Raw genomic sequence first — 16,531 nt, forward strand, 5'->3', positions numbered from 1 at the left:
GTCACGTGGGAACTTGCTAGAAATGCATGTTTTGGGGATCTATCCCAGGCCTACTGAATCGGAAATTCTAGAGGGGGAGCCCGGCACCCTGCGTTCACAAGTCCTGCAGGTGACTGAGAAAGACTACAGTTTGAGGACCGCTGCATTAGGCTTTCAATGACCAAGTGGTTTGGATTCTGATTAGATTCCACATCCAAGTGGTATCTGATGCCTCTGTTAAAACTACCAACGGTAGGGGCACCTGGGTGGCTCAGTCGGTTAAGCGTCCGACTTCGGCTCAGGTCCTGATCTCGCGGTCCATGAGTTCGAGCCCTGCATCAGGCTCTGGGCTGATGGCTCAGAGCCTGGAGCCTGCTTCCCATTCTGTGCCCCCCCCCCTGCCCCTCCCCTGTTCATGCTCTGTCTCTGTCTCAAAAATAAATAAATGTAAAAAAAAATTTTTTTAAACTACCAATGGCCAATCGTAGTCAGACATGGTACCCACCCTTAGTGGGAGAACTAACTGGGCAGTCACAGCTGACCAAGGAGAGCCATCTAAGAGGGCTTCCTGGAAGAAGTGACATCTGAAGGATAGGGACTTAGCCAGATGAAGAGCCAGAGGGGAGGATGTGCAGAGGGGAGAGGGACGATGGCTGGTGTCTGAGTGCCCTCCAACTGAAAGTGTGCTCAATCACTGGGAAACTCGTTACCAATTCACAAGCAGGGGCCCCATCCCAGACGGATTCAACCAGAACCTGCATTTTCACAAGATCCCCTGTGATTCATATGCACAGTGAAGTTTGAGGGGCGCTGCCTTTTTTAAGGGACCTGAATGTAACTTAAGAGGAGTGGTAAGAGGGGCGCCTGGGTGGCTCAGTCGGTTGAGCGTCCGACTTCGGCTCAGGTCATGATCTCACGGTTCGTGGGTTCGAGCCCGGCATTGGGCTCTGTGCTGACAGCTCGGAGCCTGGAGCCTGCTTCAGATTCTGTGTCTCCCTCTCTCTCTGCCCCTCCCCCACCTGCACACACACACACACACACACACACACACACACACTCTCTCTCTCTCTCTCTCTCTCTCAGAAATAAATAATAAAACATTTTTAAAAATTAAAAAAAAAAGAGGCATGGCAAGAGATGATGCTGGAAAGGTAGGCAGGGGTCATGTAGGACCCCACAAATCATGAGGAGGTTTGCAATGGGGGATTCATAACAGAAATGGAAGGATCTGAGGTGCTTTGAGCTGGGGAAGAACACGGCCAGGTGTGAACAGATGGGTGCAACTTGGAGGGAACCTCGCCCGAGAAAACAATCCCACCGGGGATGAGGCAGGCACTCATCAAAATGAACACTTATCAGAAAAAAACTAGGAAATAAAGCCTTCTGGAGATTGGAAGGGCAGATTCTTCTGGATATGAACCAGACTCACTCCACCTGCTGTCAGCCGGCAAGCGTGAGACGCACAGAACAGGCACCACCTCCCGCGAAGGTGGACTGGAGCCTCTCTTGGCTTCCACGGTTCCAGCAATTATTTCATGGTTCTAATTAGAAAGTGGTTATTAGCGTTTCCTACAGCACTACTAACCCAGCTGTAAACCAGTGCCAGAAACACAGTTTATAGAGCCGTAAACAGCGCCAGTAATGGCTGGAGCTATTTGTGCAGAGCAGTAAATATTTCGGCTTGTTGTTACACAAAAGAAAGACTGTACTTTCTTTTTTTTCTTGAGAGGGGGCGTAAAGAAAGTGAATTCAACTTGCCCCCGGGGGCTCCAATAATTGTGGTTGCTGCTCACTGTCAGATCCAAGGTACAAATATTTAGGTTAGGGGCCGATGGCCCTGCGGCCAGCTGCAGGCCGTAAAGTCCCCGTCCACCTGCAAGTAAACACTCACGAGCCTCCTCCGTGTGCATGTGGAGTGAGTCACAGGGGAGCCTCCCCTGCGAGGAGCCACTCTGGACCCCCCCCTCCCCACCTCCCCCACACTGAGCTCCAGAGCCAATCACCTGCGTGCCGCAGATGGGGTCCTCGCACAGGTACACGCCCGGGGACTGGCCGTCCTGCAGGCTGCCCGTGGCCACCTCAGACAGCAGGTCCTTCAGGTTCTCCTCTTTGCCCCACACTTCCACGGCTGAGATCCGCACCGAGAAGCGGGCTCCCGTCTTTTCCTTGCGTTCGTTTATCAGCTTGAAGAGCCAGGAGATAGCACAGGGGATGATGCCAAGGTTCTGCATGGAGTCGTCCTTTCCGATCATGGTGTAGGACTTCCCTGGGGGGGCGAGGCAAGGCAGGAACACGGCTTGAGTGTCCCCCTCCACAGGGGAGGTGGGGGGAGGGAAGGAAGGAGAGGAAGAGGCAAGGGAAGCGGTAAGCCTTTCCCGGTACTACGCGCTAAATGGCTGTAATAAAGAACGTGAGCGCCCAGACAGGATGAAGTCACCGCTCCCCTCGAGGAGGATCCCACACCATCCGGTCGCTGCACTGTCTCACACGCGGTGGGAAGGCAGACATCTTTCAACGCTATGACGGCCCTTTTTATCACCACCCCACAGATTAACTGCACATACTTACACTTTATGTCCTTCCTCAAGTTCAATGCTGTGTCTCTTTTTACAGCATGAGCAAATTCTATTAAGCTCTGGGTTGCCGCTTTGATCAGAGATCAAGAGGACAGAAGTGAGGTGAAATGAGTTTTCTGTCCCGGCCTAGAACCGGCCTCCCTCCCTGCAAAGGGGTGCTTTGGGAGCACCCCAAATTACTGACTTGGAAAGTGAGGCCTGCCGAGCCGAGGGACGCAGGCCAGGAGTACGAAGGCACCCTAAGGGGGTCCGATCCACCCCCCCCCCCCCCCCCCGGCCGGGTGCTCCCCTGGTCCCCTGACCCCCTTGTCCTTTCTCGCTCCGGCACAGGCCAGAGGCTGGGAGGCAAGGTCGGCTGTCGGGTGCTCCCCAGATAGGTCCTGACACGGTTCTGGGCTTTCCCCGGAAGGCTCCATGCACTGCCCCGAACCCAAGAGCCCCTGCTCGGTGCGGGTCCCTCCTCCTGCTGGCTCTCTGGGCGCGGCCCTGACCTGGGCCAAGTGGGAAGAACCCCACCCCGTTTCCTAGGTGACTGGGTCTCCACTTGGGACGGGCATTGCATTTTAGCAGCAGGAACCGTTACTGGTGACTCCTCAGGCCAGGCGGCCGCCTTCCATCTGCTGACACAGACCCCGGGACCCGCGCCGGAGCACGGGCTGCGTGATTCGGCACGCTAACGGCAGAGACGAGCACGGCTCTCACTGACCCAGCTTGGCGTGGCCGAAGCAGAAGACGCAGCCGTCCGCCCCGTTGACCACGGACTGGATCACCTCCGCCACGGTTCCAGCACACACCTCGGCCTGGCGGACACAAGAGGGGACACGTGCAGTGAGCGGACCGTGAGCAACGGCGAGGGGAGCCCGCCGCCCCGGGGCTCCGGTCCCACGGCCGGGGCGCTACGGACGGGTCAGGCCGTGAAGGAGTTCTGGGCCGCTCGAAACCGTCCGGTGCCTCTGCCTCTCGCAAGCCCGAGCCTCACATACACCGCCCGCAAACCACCCTTCTGCTGACTTGCAGCCCGTTCCAGCGGCCGCCTCCGCAGGCCAGGCAGCAACACGCTGGCGCTGGGACGAGACCACAGCACAGGGCGTTTTCATGGACCTCGTGGCCTTCCTGATCTGCCCTTCTGGGCTGCTGGACAAGGCATTTAGACTTTCCACTGACCCTCCGCTAACTGGATCCTTCCTTCACTCACACACACACACACACACACACACACACACACACACACACAGCATAGAATTGGACCAAGCTTGTTAGTAGGAAAAAGATGACGTACCATTTCAAGAAAATGACCTTGGGAAACGTTGCATTTCTCACATAAGCAGGGGCCTGGTGATCTACATCGACTCTCTCTCCCAACCTCCCTCCTCGTTCTTGAGCCACGTCCCCTTCTCTTCAAAACCAGCCCTTTCTTTCTCTCTGGGCAGATAACAATGTACAGTGTCAAAGGCCCCTCGTCAGCGTGTTATAATGGATGCTCTTCAGCCTGCTGTGTCTCGTCTGCCACATGACTCTCAAGTCCTCGGAGGGGGCCAGGCTTCTGAGAACTTTCGGTATTTCCCCATTAACACCCAATAAGCTACCGCTCCTCAAACGACAAGAACTCAGTACATTTTGTGGCCTGACTTGGGACATCTGGGAACTCTCTGGATAGCATCTGAGGCTTCCAGGAGGACAAAACAGTGCACTGTGTGCTCTCCCCTTCCTGCCAGAGTCCGAACTTTGGGATGCACTCAGAGGCGTGAAACACCCGGGCTCTGCGGTCGGCGGGGCAGCGTGCCTCCCGGTGGGAATCCAGTTTTCAGCTCCAGGCTGCATGAGTACAACGGGCGTGAATACTTGGAAATCGATTTTCTCTCCCGAACCCAAACTGAAAAACCATACTCCACCCCCACCCCGCCGTCTGTTCTGGTGGTGCCTCAACAACTCTGCCGGGGGCTCCTCCTGGACTTGGGGGGGGGGCAGGACAAGGCTGTCATGGGGACCACAGGATCTGTCACACCCCCAGGACCTAGGCAGCGAGAGGCTGGCTCGAAGCCCTGAGACTGAGGCAGTAGAATATTCTTTTTAATGTTTATTTATTTGAGGTGTCGGGGTGGGGGAGAGCACGCACGCAAGTGGGGGAGGGGCAGGGAAAGAGCGAGAGAGAGACTCTAAACAGGCTCCTTGCTGTCAGCACCGAGCCCGACCCAGGGCTTGAACTCACGAACCGTGAGATGAGGACCTGAGCCAAAGTCGGAGGCCAGTCCACTGAGCCCCCAGGCGCCCCGAGCAGTAGAATCTGGAACTCCCCATGGGCACCTCTGCAGAGGGGGGAGAAGTTCTTGCTGCATGAACTCTGCCTCCTTTGGACATGAAGTGAGGAGGGGGGCCAGGGAGCTCACAGCCCCACCTGGAGCCAGCCACCAAACAGACCAGGGCTGAGAGTTGGTTGTGTATGGACCAGAATCATCTGTGCAAAGGCCAGTGGCCACAGGAGACATGGGAGTGGCCTCACGGGGCTCCCCTTGCTGAATTCCTGCAATTCCAGTGGTCAATGACCTGTCCATCTCGTATTGTTAGTGGTTGACAGTGGCCCCTGGGGGCCCCCTGCCGCCTTCCATCTGGGGGGCCCAGAGAGGCAGGGAGCCTTCCCTAGCACAGACGCGGGCAGCAGGAAGCCTCCACTTACCCACATGCTGGAGTCCTCCCCACCGCCCTTCCTGCGAGGGACTGAATGTGTGTCCCCAAAACTGCTATGTTCAAACCTGACGTCCAGGGGCAGCTGTGGGGCTCAGTTGGTTAAGCGTCCAACTCTTGATTTCAGCTCTGGTCATGTTCTCACGGTTTGTGGTTTCAAGCCCTGCATCAGGCTCTGCACTGACAGTATGGAGCCTGCTTGGGATTGTCTCTTGGTCTCTGTCTCTGTCTCTATCTCTGTCCCTCCCTGCTTTGCTTGCTCTCTTTCAAAATAAATGAATCAACATTAAAAAACTAGAAACCTAACATCCACTGTGATGGTATTTGGAAATAAGCCTTTGTGTGTGTGTGTGGGGGGGGGGGGGGTGAGTAGGTCATGAGGGTGGAACCCTCATGAACGAGATCAGCGTTCTTGGGGAAGACGCCCCAGAGAGCTCCCTCACCCCGTTCAGCAGGAAGACAGCTGTGAATTGGGAAGGATTTGGTCTTGGACTTTCCAGCCTCCAAAACTGTGGGAAAGAAATTTCTGTAGTTGATAAGCCCGCCAGTCCGTGCTGTTTTGTTACGGCAGCCCAAACGGACTAAGACACATTCCCACAGCCAGACCCAGCGGAGGTCTGCCCCGGAGGGGGCAGCTGATGACTGCCAAGGCCACCATGGGTCCTAGGGAGGGTCCACCAGGGCAGTGAGGAGCAAGGACTGTTCCAATCATTGCTTAGCGGATGTCCCGACAGACTGAGAGAAAGCCAAGTTCATAAGCGCCTGGGACCTCCCTGGTGGCTGCAGCTCATGAGCCCACTGAGGACCTGAGAGCAGAAGCCACCGCATCCACTTGCCTGCTTTCCTGCCTCGGAGGCTCAAAGGGTGCTCACCCCTCGGGCGCTGAGGCTGACCATGACTGTCATCAGTGATGACACAACAGGCAAAGATAGCTCACAGTTACCGAATACCACGCTCCGGCTCTATTTCGAGCATCTCGTATGTATCGGCTCAATGAATCACATTGATTTGGGTCTGTCTTCAGCTTACAGATGAGGACGCTGAGGCCCAGAGAGGTGCAGTGACCCGCCCAAGGACACACTGCTAGTAAACAGCGAATAAAATGGCGGGAGGTCAGAGATGCAGGACAGAGAGATTACGGGGAGGAAAGCAGGAAGCGAGGTCTGCTCAGGAAAGGGACTACGAATGAGAGGCTGCGTCTTTGAGCCTCAGTTTCCTTGCGCAGGATGTGAACATGGCAAAACTTCCCTCTTTTACAGCACAGAATCCGAGAAGAGTCCAGTGGGTTAATGTATATGAAACTTCCCGAAAACCACAAATTGAATAGAGAAATGCAATGCGTTATATTATTGGCGAATTTAACAAAAGAGAAGCTTCCAGAAGCGAGTGTGACAGTCGCATGGAGCCCTGTGTGAAATGTAAGCAAACGTGAGCAATTAAAAATGGCTCTTTTCGGGAATAAATCTAAAACTCATTAACAGCCCGGACTTCATTTAGGGTTTGCTTTGGAATTTCTGCAACTTGGGGAGAACCGCTTCAGAAAAGTTTTAACTGTGTTAATTACATTACGTGCAGGCCATTTATTAGACACGATGTCAGGTTTAGATTAGTGAGCTGGGTGGTACCACACACACACACACACACACACACACACACACACACACGTCAGAGAGAAACTATCGAACTTCTTTATATTTTGTCTCTTCGTGGTGAAACTCTTTGGGGAAACCATGTGCCCAGCTCGTTAACGAATGGAGCCTGGAACACACACTGTGTGTCTGTGGTATGATTCCGGGGCCCGTGTGAGTATCCTCTCTTCTACACTCGGATGCAGCGTCGGAAACAAACAGGAGCTGCGAGCACCCTTGTCCTCAGGCTCCGCTGCAGGCATTGGCCACCCTGAAGCACCCTGTTTTGTACGAATCCTGGGAAGGGCCAGCCGGAAACGCATCCGAAGATGCCAGAACGCAGGCGAGGCAGGTCACCGCACACCTGTAACCTGGGTGACGCGTCTACCGGAAGATTCAGCCGTGCCGATTCACTGCAGATGAACTGCACCAGATGGTGTGACTGAATCTTCCAGTGGACATCTGTTCTTACTGGGATTGGCTCCAGGAGCTCCGGTCCAGGAATCTCGGCACTCTGGGCCCCCAAGGAGCCTCCAAATTATACTCGGAGCAGAACGGCCATAACTCTCCACACTCCCTGTGTCTGTGTGTGTGTGTGTGTGTGTGTGTGTGTGTGTGCGTGTGTGTGCGTGTGTGTGTGTGCACGCGCCCCTTGCAGGGTGACTTTGCAGTGCCACCACTCAAGACGCGGGGTCTCTTCCCACCCCTCAGATCTGAGCCAACCGAACGCAGCAGAAGTGACCTTATGTCAACGCCAAGCCTAGCCTCGGGAGGCGTGTGTACTTGGATCATTCCACCGCCGTGAGCGCAAGCCCCGGAGAGCCTGCTGCTTGAGGAGAAACAACGCGGATTCTACACCAGCCTAAAGCCAGGCAGCCCGCAAACATGGGATAGACACGTAAGTGCGCCAAGCCAGAAATGGAAGAACGCTCGGCCGGACCATAGATTAACAGGGAAGAATAAATGCTCGTTGGTTTAAGCCCCTGAGTTGTAACGCATCACCAGCTAAATAATACGACGGCTGTCCCTCGCCTCTCTTCTTCCCCTCTACTCCACCTCACCGATTCAGGCCGCAGGACTGCATGTGAGCCTCAGTTTCCCTGCCTGCCACACCAATGCCTCACTAGGACTTGCCCCCTATAGGGCCCTAGAGCTCTGCCTGATTCAAACCCAGCTCCTCGACACACCCAGGAGCCCAGGCAGGCGTGGTGTTCTTAGCGGACCACACGTGCCACCATCTTCTTGCTGTTGTTCCTAAAATTTCCACTTCTGCCTTCCAGTCCCTGCTTCTGTAAGCCATCCTCGGACTGGCTCCCTCCTCCACCCTCCTCCTTCTCTCCAAGGATGTGTTGTGTTGAAATCCTGGCACGATGATGCCACCCGAGCCCTGACACCGATAATTCAACGGGACCGAACTATTCAACGGAGCTCCCACGGGTTTCCAAAAGTTGTACAGCCGGAAGAACTGACACGTCAGAACACTCTGGAAGACACCCTCCCAGCTCACAGGTCCTGGTGGACGTGGAAGGCTTCTTGGAACCAATCAACACTGCCTGAGCCTGTGGCTGGGGACGGTGGGAGGGGCCACACCCACCTGAGAAGCATCTTGAGGAAACACGGCATCGAAGGCAAACATCTTAGGGGGAACTTGGTTGCCTCTCTTCTGGAAGACGTTTTGACCTCCGCAGGTCAGGGGGTCATACAGGGTGATCTGCTTCTTCCGCGGGTCCACCTTTAAGAAAGAGCTGGATTCGGAGGTGTCGCGGGCCAACGTGGAACAGATGCGAAGCATGACTTTCACCTGCAGGAAACAAAGGCGGGAAATGACGTGCAGTGACGTCGTTGGATACTTTATGATGGGGCACCCTCTATGCACTCTGGGGACACGAGCATCCACCGCGGCAGGGAACCTTCTCATGATGACACGGGTTAACGACATAACCTTCAGCGGGTTATGCGAAAACTGACCTGTTTGTAACTACCAGGTGGCATGTTTTGCTACGTCCGTTACTTTCTTACAGAAATGGCACATCGTGTTCTTTACCTTCTTATTAATATAAACTGAAAATTAACTGTATGCTGGTGGGCCAGTCACACAGGCGAACAGGCAATCTGGATGGCCGAGGTTTGGGGGCTGGCGTAATTCCCTGGAAGAGGACTCCTCACAGATCGATAAACCACAGACATAAACGTTAGCTCCATAATTTACTCCTCACCTCCGCTCATCAGGACTCTCGGAGACAAAAACCCACAGTTATTAGCGTCATCATTAAAGGCTTGTGAAATGGCCTGTTTTTAATGGCCAGCATTTGAAATGTGTTCCAAGGAGCAACGGTGAAAAAAGATTCGTTCGAAACGTGTTATTTGGGATCCCATTAAGCGAGTGCACAGGAGTTGTCATTTCAGGGAAGGAAAACGCGTCTCAGTGGGAACCGGGAGCGGGTCCCTTTAACCCGCCTCCTGAGGAATTGACCACAGACCAGACACGACCGCCAGCCCGCTCCACCCCCACGGCCTAGCGGAGCACTCATGGAAATAAACCGCCTGCCCCCCGAGCCCTAAGGTGAGCCGAAGTCAAGCTGCAGCCACACACACAGCTCTGGAGGCTCAAGTCCTGGGGAACTGGAAGGTGTTTGCGCCCTTATCAGCCTCTGCTTCTGTGTTGCTAGTTCAGTCCAAATGTGCCAGTGAGCACCTGCTATATTCCAGCACTGGGCTAGGCTCCCAAGACACAAAGGCTGGTGATACACAGGGTAACAGACAGAGAGAGACAGATGATTTTTTTTCTTTTTTTTTTTTAATTTTTTTTAAAGTTTATTCATTTTTTGATAGAGAGAGACAGAGCATGAGTGGGGGAGGGGCAGAGAGAGGCGGAGACACAGAATCCGAAGCAGGCTCCAGGCTCGGAGCTGTCACGGCACAGAGCCGGACGCGGGGCTCGAACTCGCGGACCGTGAGATCGTGACCTGAGCTGAAGTCAGACGCCTAACCGACTGAGCCACCCAGGCGCCCCCAGATGATTTTTATAATACCACGTGGCGAACCCTGCAGCTCTGTAGAGGGTTCTTTTAAACCTCATCTCTGTGTCTTGCCTTCCTCATCGGATCAGTTGTCAGGTCTGATGAAATGTCAGTCAGGCAGTTTCGCAGAGAGGGGTTTATACATTTTTAAATAAAAGATCTCCAACGTGCAGAAATGCTCCGAGAATAATCTGCATTGTGCATAATGGAGCGAGGGCACCCTCCTGTTTATCTTCTCCCTGTCTGTTGAGACACGGGAACTGGCCTGCAATGTACAAGGTTGACAGGCACGGGCCTCGTCGGTTGCCCTGGCTGTGTCCCAGCGGTGCTGGTTCCCATCCCTTCAGAACAGCACTCAGGGTGGATCTGGAGGCCGGGTGTCACAGTGGAAGGAACCCATGGCTGGGGTGAGGCTCTCGGGGTTTAAATCCTGGTTCTCCCGCTGGGGGGGCGGTGTCATATAACGATTCCTGCCATTTCCTGGGGGTCTATTGTGTGCTAGGGCGGTGCTGTCACCCAAAGGACATTACTGAGTCCGACACGCCAATGCATAGGTACCCTTGTCCAGATGAGACAACTCGTGCTCCAGAACTTGCCCCAAATCTCTGAAAATGTTCGTGGTAAGGCTGGGCTCTGATCCCACCTCTGTCTTGACACCAAAGCTCATACTTTTTACATCATGACAAGTACTGCCTCCCGTATGTGGTCCAGCCTCTTGGAGCCTCAGTGTTCTCACCTGTGTGATAGGGACGATGAGGCCTCTCTCAGGGGACCATGGGAAGAATGAAAGAAATTGACCTGCAGAGTAACCAGCGCAGGGTGGGTGCGTGATTCCTGTTTCTCTCCCTCTTCCTCCTTCCCCCATACTCGCCTTCCTCTGAACTGTGACATCCTAGCATTCTCTGATCACCGTGTTAGCGGTAAGGTTTTAGAACTTCTCGCCCCGGACGCCGGGTCCCGTGAATCACAAACGGGATGCCACGGGGGGATCCCCGCAGACAGCGCTAGGGATTACGCACAGGTCCTCGCAGGCTCCTATGAGTAAAACACCGTCACTGTGTGTGTGACAGCAAGCAGCACATTGGTCTACGTTCCATTCTGGCAATTCTCTCGTTCACTGTGAACGTCTCCGTGCTGATTTCAGCCCGGCTCGTGCGGGTAGATCTGCCCCAGTCACACAGCAGGTGTGCCCAGGGCACATATTCCAACGGCAACTTTTGGTAGTGTCTGGGGCCTCCGGGCTTTCCGTAAGCAAAGCCCCTCGCCCGGCCTCTGAGCGCTACAAGTCAAAGAGGATGCAAATGCCAGGCAGAACTGATGGAGTCACATGGCCCGCTGCTTTTCGATTTCACAATTTCACATGCAATTTCTGGGTAACCAGAGGTGCTGAATGTAAACTATGAGCTAAGCCAGGCAAGGGCCTGCATGGAGACGTGGGAGAGAAGGGGCTGAATTAGCGAGTCATTTGTCCGGGGGTGGGGGAGTGGGGGATGCTCCTGCATCGTAATGAAGTTCCGAGCCTGCCCTCCAATTTCTGCAGACAGGCTGACGGTGCTGGCCGCTGGTCTGGCCCAGGAGACACGCAGTCCTTTCAAGACCCACTGAACTCTGGGTGGGGGTGGGGAAATGCCATTCTTTTCCTTCGCAGTTCATTTAAATAAATGGATATTTTTTTTCTCCCCTTAAAGGAAGGAAATTAGGTTTTTCTGCTTGACTTCCTTTGTGCCAATTCTTCCCTCATTCCAGCACTTGGCGTTCGGCTTAATCCTCTGTAATTAAAGCGCTTTGAAGATACCACTTGTGATCAAGACGGTCCCCCGGACTTGCCAGAAGTTTTCATTTTTGTTGCAGATGCTGGTGGGTTCCCGGCGGCACCTGCTTCAGCCCTTCCTGTCCCTGCTGCTCCGGGGCACAGAGAGGGTCCCTGCCGTCATGAACACCCACAGCTGTCTCCCAGCTCTCAGGGCAGGGGGGACGATCCCTGCTTTCAATCGCAAAGGCAGGACTGGCAAAATGAGATCCAGAAAACTAAGGCGCGGTCTGAGTGGACACATTCCAACGACAGGAGGTTGGTATTTCCTCGACCAACAGCCACCCTCAGTGGTCAAGACCCCACTTTTGCCTCATCTCTCTAATGGCTCGGCGGCCGGTGGGACCGGCTGCAGCTCTGGGCGTCTTGCTCATCAACCACGGCAGCCCCCCTCCCTGGACGGCCCGAGACATTCCAGGAGGATTTGCGAGAGACTCATCGACAGAGGCAGAACCTCGCTCCTGGGCTGCGTGGACGCTCCATCACGGTGTGGCCACCACACGGGGGCTCCTGAGGGGTGGTCCCCACGGGCGCTCACTGTTGCCGCCACACGTGATCATGTGCACAGATGTTCGTGTCCATCTCTAGTCACGGAGAAGAGAACCCGGTGTGGACGCAGGGGGCTCCTCACTGCTCCTCTCTCTACCCAGAAGCTTCCCAGCTGGAGGTTTTCGTCAGACTCTAAGGAAGGCTCTGGCCAACGTGACCTTTGGAAGGCTTGCTCAGCAACAGAGAAGACCACGGATGGTGGTGAGGTTGGTGGGGGTGGGGAGAGACCACCAGTCACCGTTCTCATTCTCCAGCTTTGTTTACACTCCTTTGTGGGGCCCCCACAATGAAGGCCCCCAACAGACACACAGGAGACAGTGACTGGCCCCTGGACCGTGTCGCGGCCACGGGAAATGCTCAGTGCACCTATGTCACCAAGGATACGTCGTTTCCCCTACAAGGCTAGAGGCTTCAAAGTCAATTAAGTGCTGACACCTTGCACGTCTTTTTACACTTTTATATTTTGAATCTCCTTACGTTGATGTCCAAGCCCACACTCTTTAAAAAAGTTTATTTCTTTTTGAGAGAGAGAGAGAGAGAGAGAATCCCAAGCAGGCCCTGTGCCATCAGTACAGAGCTAGACGTGGGGCTCAATCCCACGAACCATGAGATCATGACCTGAGCCAAAATTAAGAGTCAGACGCTTAACCGACTGAGCCACCCAGGTGCCCTCCAGTCCACAACTTTTTAAGAATCAGGTCAGTAGAAACGAATCAAGGTGAAGTCAGACCAACCTCACAAGAAATGCCATTTGGGCATCATTTTCGTCCTGATCGCAGAGTATTAGAGTTATCTTTGAGCCTTCCAGATCTGTTCTTTGTTTTTTTAATTAAAAAAAATTTCAATGTTTACTTATTTTTGAGAGAGAGAGAGAGAGAGAGAGCGTGAGCAGAGCAGGGGCAGAGAGAGAGAGGGAGACACAGAACCTGAAGCAGGTTCCAGGCTCTGAGCTGTCAGCACAGAGCCCGACCTGGGGCTTGAAACTCATGGACCATGAGATCATGACCTGAGCTGAAGTTGGATGCTTAACCGACTGAGCCACCCAGGCGCCCCTAAATTTTTTTTTATTTATTATTTTGTATAGAGTGAGCGAGGAAGGAGCAGAGAGAGGGAGGCAGAGAGAGAGGATCTGAAGCAGGCTCTGTGCTGACAGCAGAGGGCCCGACAGAGCCACCCAGGTGCCCCCAGATCTATTCCTAAGTTCCTAAAACATGTCTGGGAAGGGTTCAAGGCAAACCAGAGGCCAGTGTGACAGGTTCGTCAAAATCCACCAACAAGAATAGTGAGAAAAGTGAACAAGTTGGATGATTCGGAGGAGAGTCTGGAACCGAAGGGCGCGTCGGCTGAGACAGAACGGCCAAACCACAGAACCAGTCTGTTCCAGGACCCTGCGTCTTTCCTGCTGAGGCCGGCGCCTGCGATGGAGACGCTGAGGTTCCTTGTGACAGACGTGAGCCACGGAAATATCCATCACTCTGTCCTCTAGGCGACCTTGTCTGCCTCAGAAGAGAGAAAGCCAGAGTCGGTGCCCCAGCCCTGCCCGGTGGGAGTGGAAGCTGGACGTCCGCGGAGGGAGCACTGCGCTGACCTCACCGCACACCAGGGTGACTTTCCTGCTTTCCCTAGATTTTCAGGTGGGGTTCAGCTCTTGAGGGAGAAATGAGAGATAACAGAAGGGTCCCTGCATGGGATGAACCAATCTCCTTTCTTACAGGTTCCAGGTGTGATGGGCACCACGGTGAGCTAGGAGCCAGGGGACTGGGTTCTAGTCCAAACGTCACCACCACTGAGCGGCTGTGTGACTTCAGGTGTGGACCCTGGCTTCCATACCCCTAAAGTTGGGCTGTTGTACCACCCACGACCCCTGTCTTAAAGGACAGGTGGGAAGCAACAGAGAAATAAAGGCAGAATATAAAGCACTACACACATATAAAATATTATTCAAGAAAGAAGAAAGGAAGAAAGAAAAAAGAAAGAAGGAAGGAAGAAAGAAGAAAGGACAAAAGAAAAAAGGAAGGAAAGAAGAAGGCATATTCCTCAAATCAACTAGTGTAAAATAGACTTTTCTACAACAGGTGAATGACATCAGAAGCCTTTCTACCAGCCTTAATTTTTATTTTATTTTTTTTTAAGTTTATTTATTTATTTTGAGAGAAAGAGAGAGAGAGAGAGAGAGAGAGAGAGAGAGAGAGAGAATCCCAAGCAGGTTCCATGCCATCAGCACAGAGCCTGATGCGGGGCTCAAACTCACGAACTGCAAGATCATGACCCGAGCAGAGTTTGAGAGTTGGACGCTTAAATGACTGTGACACCCAGGTGCCCCTACCAACCTTAATTTTAAAACTGAAAGCAAAAAATTCTTGAATGAGCCTGCCCATACATAGTGACAGGAGTGACGGGATCAAATGACTTTCCTCCCTCCCCCCCAACAAATTAAATTAAAGACCAAGTGGTCTGCTTCTATCTTTTGCAAAGGTATGTGCTCCCTGTTGAATGTGATCTGAACCTCTAAAATCTGGATGTGGTGTTTCCCTTATTTCATTCCTTTCTTTCCTGTCTTGATCAGATATTCTGGATATGCTCATGTTGTCTGCTTATGGCTCATTAGTCCCTTCCAGAAGATTCTCCAGACATTCTAAGAGAGATGATCAGAGGACAGGAGCCGTAAACAGTGTGCCCCCAGTATGTATTCTCAGCACTCTTACTTTTCTGACCTACCACGAAATTCAGCAACCCTTCACATCCTTCCGTGCTTAGGACATTCTGACAAATCTACTGTAAAAGTTTCCAAAGGGGATTAAAGGTGTAATTTTCCAGCTGTTATGTAAAGGACACTCTCCACTTTATAACCTAAGATTCTAGTGCTAACCCACCACCGACACACCGACCCCCATATACATGACTTTCCTTTCCCGTTCGATTTACCCAATGTGCCTGCTTGACCTGACAGACGAGCTGTTGGAAGTCTTGAATAACCCTGATCCTGGGAGGGATGGGTGGACGAGAGAGCCGTCCTCCTTAAGTTAACAGAGGGAACCTTTAAACATATCTGAGAGTTGTGTTCCATCCAAACATAGTTATCTTTACAGAATTATACAGATCCATGCATCACAGCTCAGTTACTTGCAGAATCAAACTAAATCGGACAGAGTTTCTTTGCACCAAACTACAATAGTAATCCTACTGACCCAGTCAAGGTTCATGGGGCCATTCCCCCAGAAAAGGTCCAGGGGAACAGGATCCGGTGCTGAGTCTGGGGGCTAGGAGGGCAGATGCCACGAGGCTGAGAGCTCCCCTGGCCTATCTGGGGGAGCATCTACTCTGTGTTGACAAAATCAGTGACTTCATCACTGACTCATCACCAGCCATCTGTACCACGGCCATAACTTCTTTACAAATTTTATTAAAAAATTTTTTGTAATGTTTATTCATTTTTGAGAGACAGAAAGACAGAGCACAAGTGGGGGTAGGGCAGACAGAGAGGGGGACACAGCATCCGAAGCAGGCTCTAGGCTCCGAGCTGTCCGCACAGAGCCCGACGCGGGGCTCGAACTCATGAACCACAAGCTCATGACCTGAGCTGAAGCCTGACACTCAACCAACTGAGCCACCCAGTAAAAGTTTTTAATAAAATTTATTTTGAGAGAGAGAGAGAGAGAGAGAGAGAGAACATGAGTGGGCAAGGGGCAGAGAGAGCGGGAGAGAGAGAATCCCAAGCAGGCTCCATACGTGACGTGGGGCTTGAACCCACAAACCATGAGATCATGACCTGAGCTGAAACCAAGAGTCAGATGCTTAACCGACTGAGCCACTCAGGCGCCCCGAATTTTATATTTACAGGGGATCTTCTCATCCTTATTTCCATTTGATTCCCCACAACAGCTTTATTAGGGAAACGTTAACATGGCCATTACCACCATCATCCTTACTTTAAGGGCAGTGGGTACTTAAGTGACTTGCCCAAAGCCAGTTGCCTGCTGGCGAAGGTGAAAGGGCAGGGGCCCCTGACCCACTCGCCCTGCAGTGAGCGTTCTGGGTCAGATGGAGCCAGAGAAGAGGCTTGTCCCTTCCACCAAAGCCAGCAGAGCCTGAACCTGTTCATTGGGGGCTGGGCCAGAGCCGAACCCCCTTAAAGACAGGGTACTGTCCCTGCGCTGGGTGGCTGGCTTCTCAGGGGTGCCAGCGGGTGAGCTCATGTGGCGCCAGACGGCACATGATGAGCGGTGATGCCATCAGAGAGGGGAGATTTACATTATTAAAAGCCACGCCGGGAAAGGTGACAGGTGG

At 53.2% G+C, this 16,531-nt stretch overlaps 1 protein-coding gene across 2 annotated transcripts in view; it reads right to left on the minus strand.

Annotated features, from left to right (window-relative positions):
• KIF26B (kinesin family member 26B) overlaps positions 1–16,531 on the minus strand; it is a 464,521-nt gene that overhangs the window by 75,015 nt on the left and 372,975 nt on the right. For both annotated transcript variants that reach the window (XM_060644891.3, XM_060644893.3), the window contains 3 exons: positions 8,460–8,666; positions 3,262–3,355; positions 1,983–2,245 (listed from right to left, as the gene is read on the minus strand). In XM_060644891.3, the coding sequence (XP_060500874.3) occupies positions 1,983–2,245; positions 3,262–3,355; positions 8,460–8,666 (564 nt within the window). The remainder of the gene's footprint in view (positions 1–1,982; positions 2,246–3,261; positions 3,356–8,459; positions 8,667–16,531) is intronic.

This window comes from Panthera onca, chromosome F1, assembly GCF_046562875.1.
Source record: "Panthera onca isolate mPanOnc1 chromosome F1, mPanOnc1 haplotype 2, whole genome shotgun sequence".
Classification (NCBI taxonomy): domain Eukaryota; kingdom Metazoa; phylum Chordata; class Mammalia; order Carnivora; family Felidae; genus Panthera; species Panthera onca.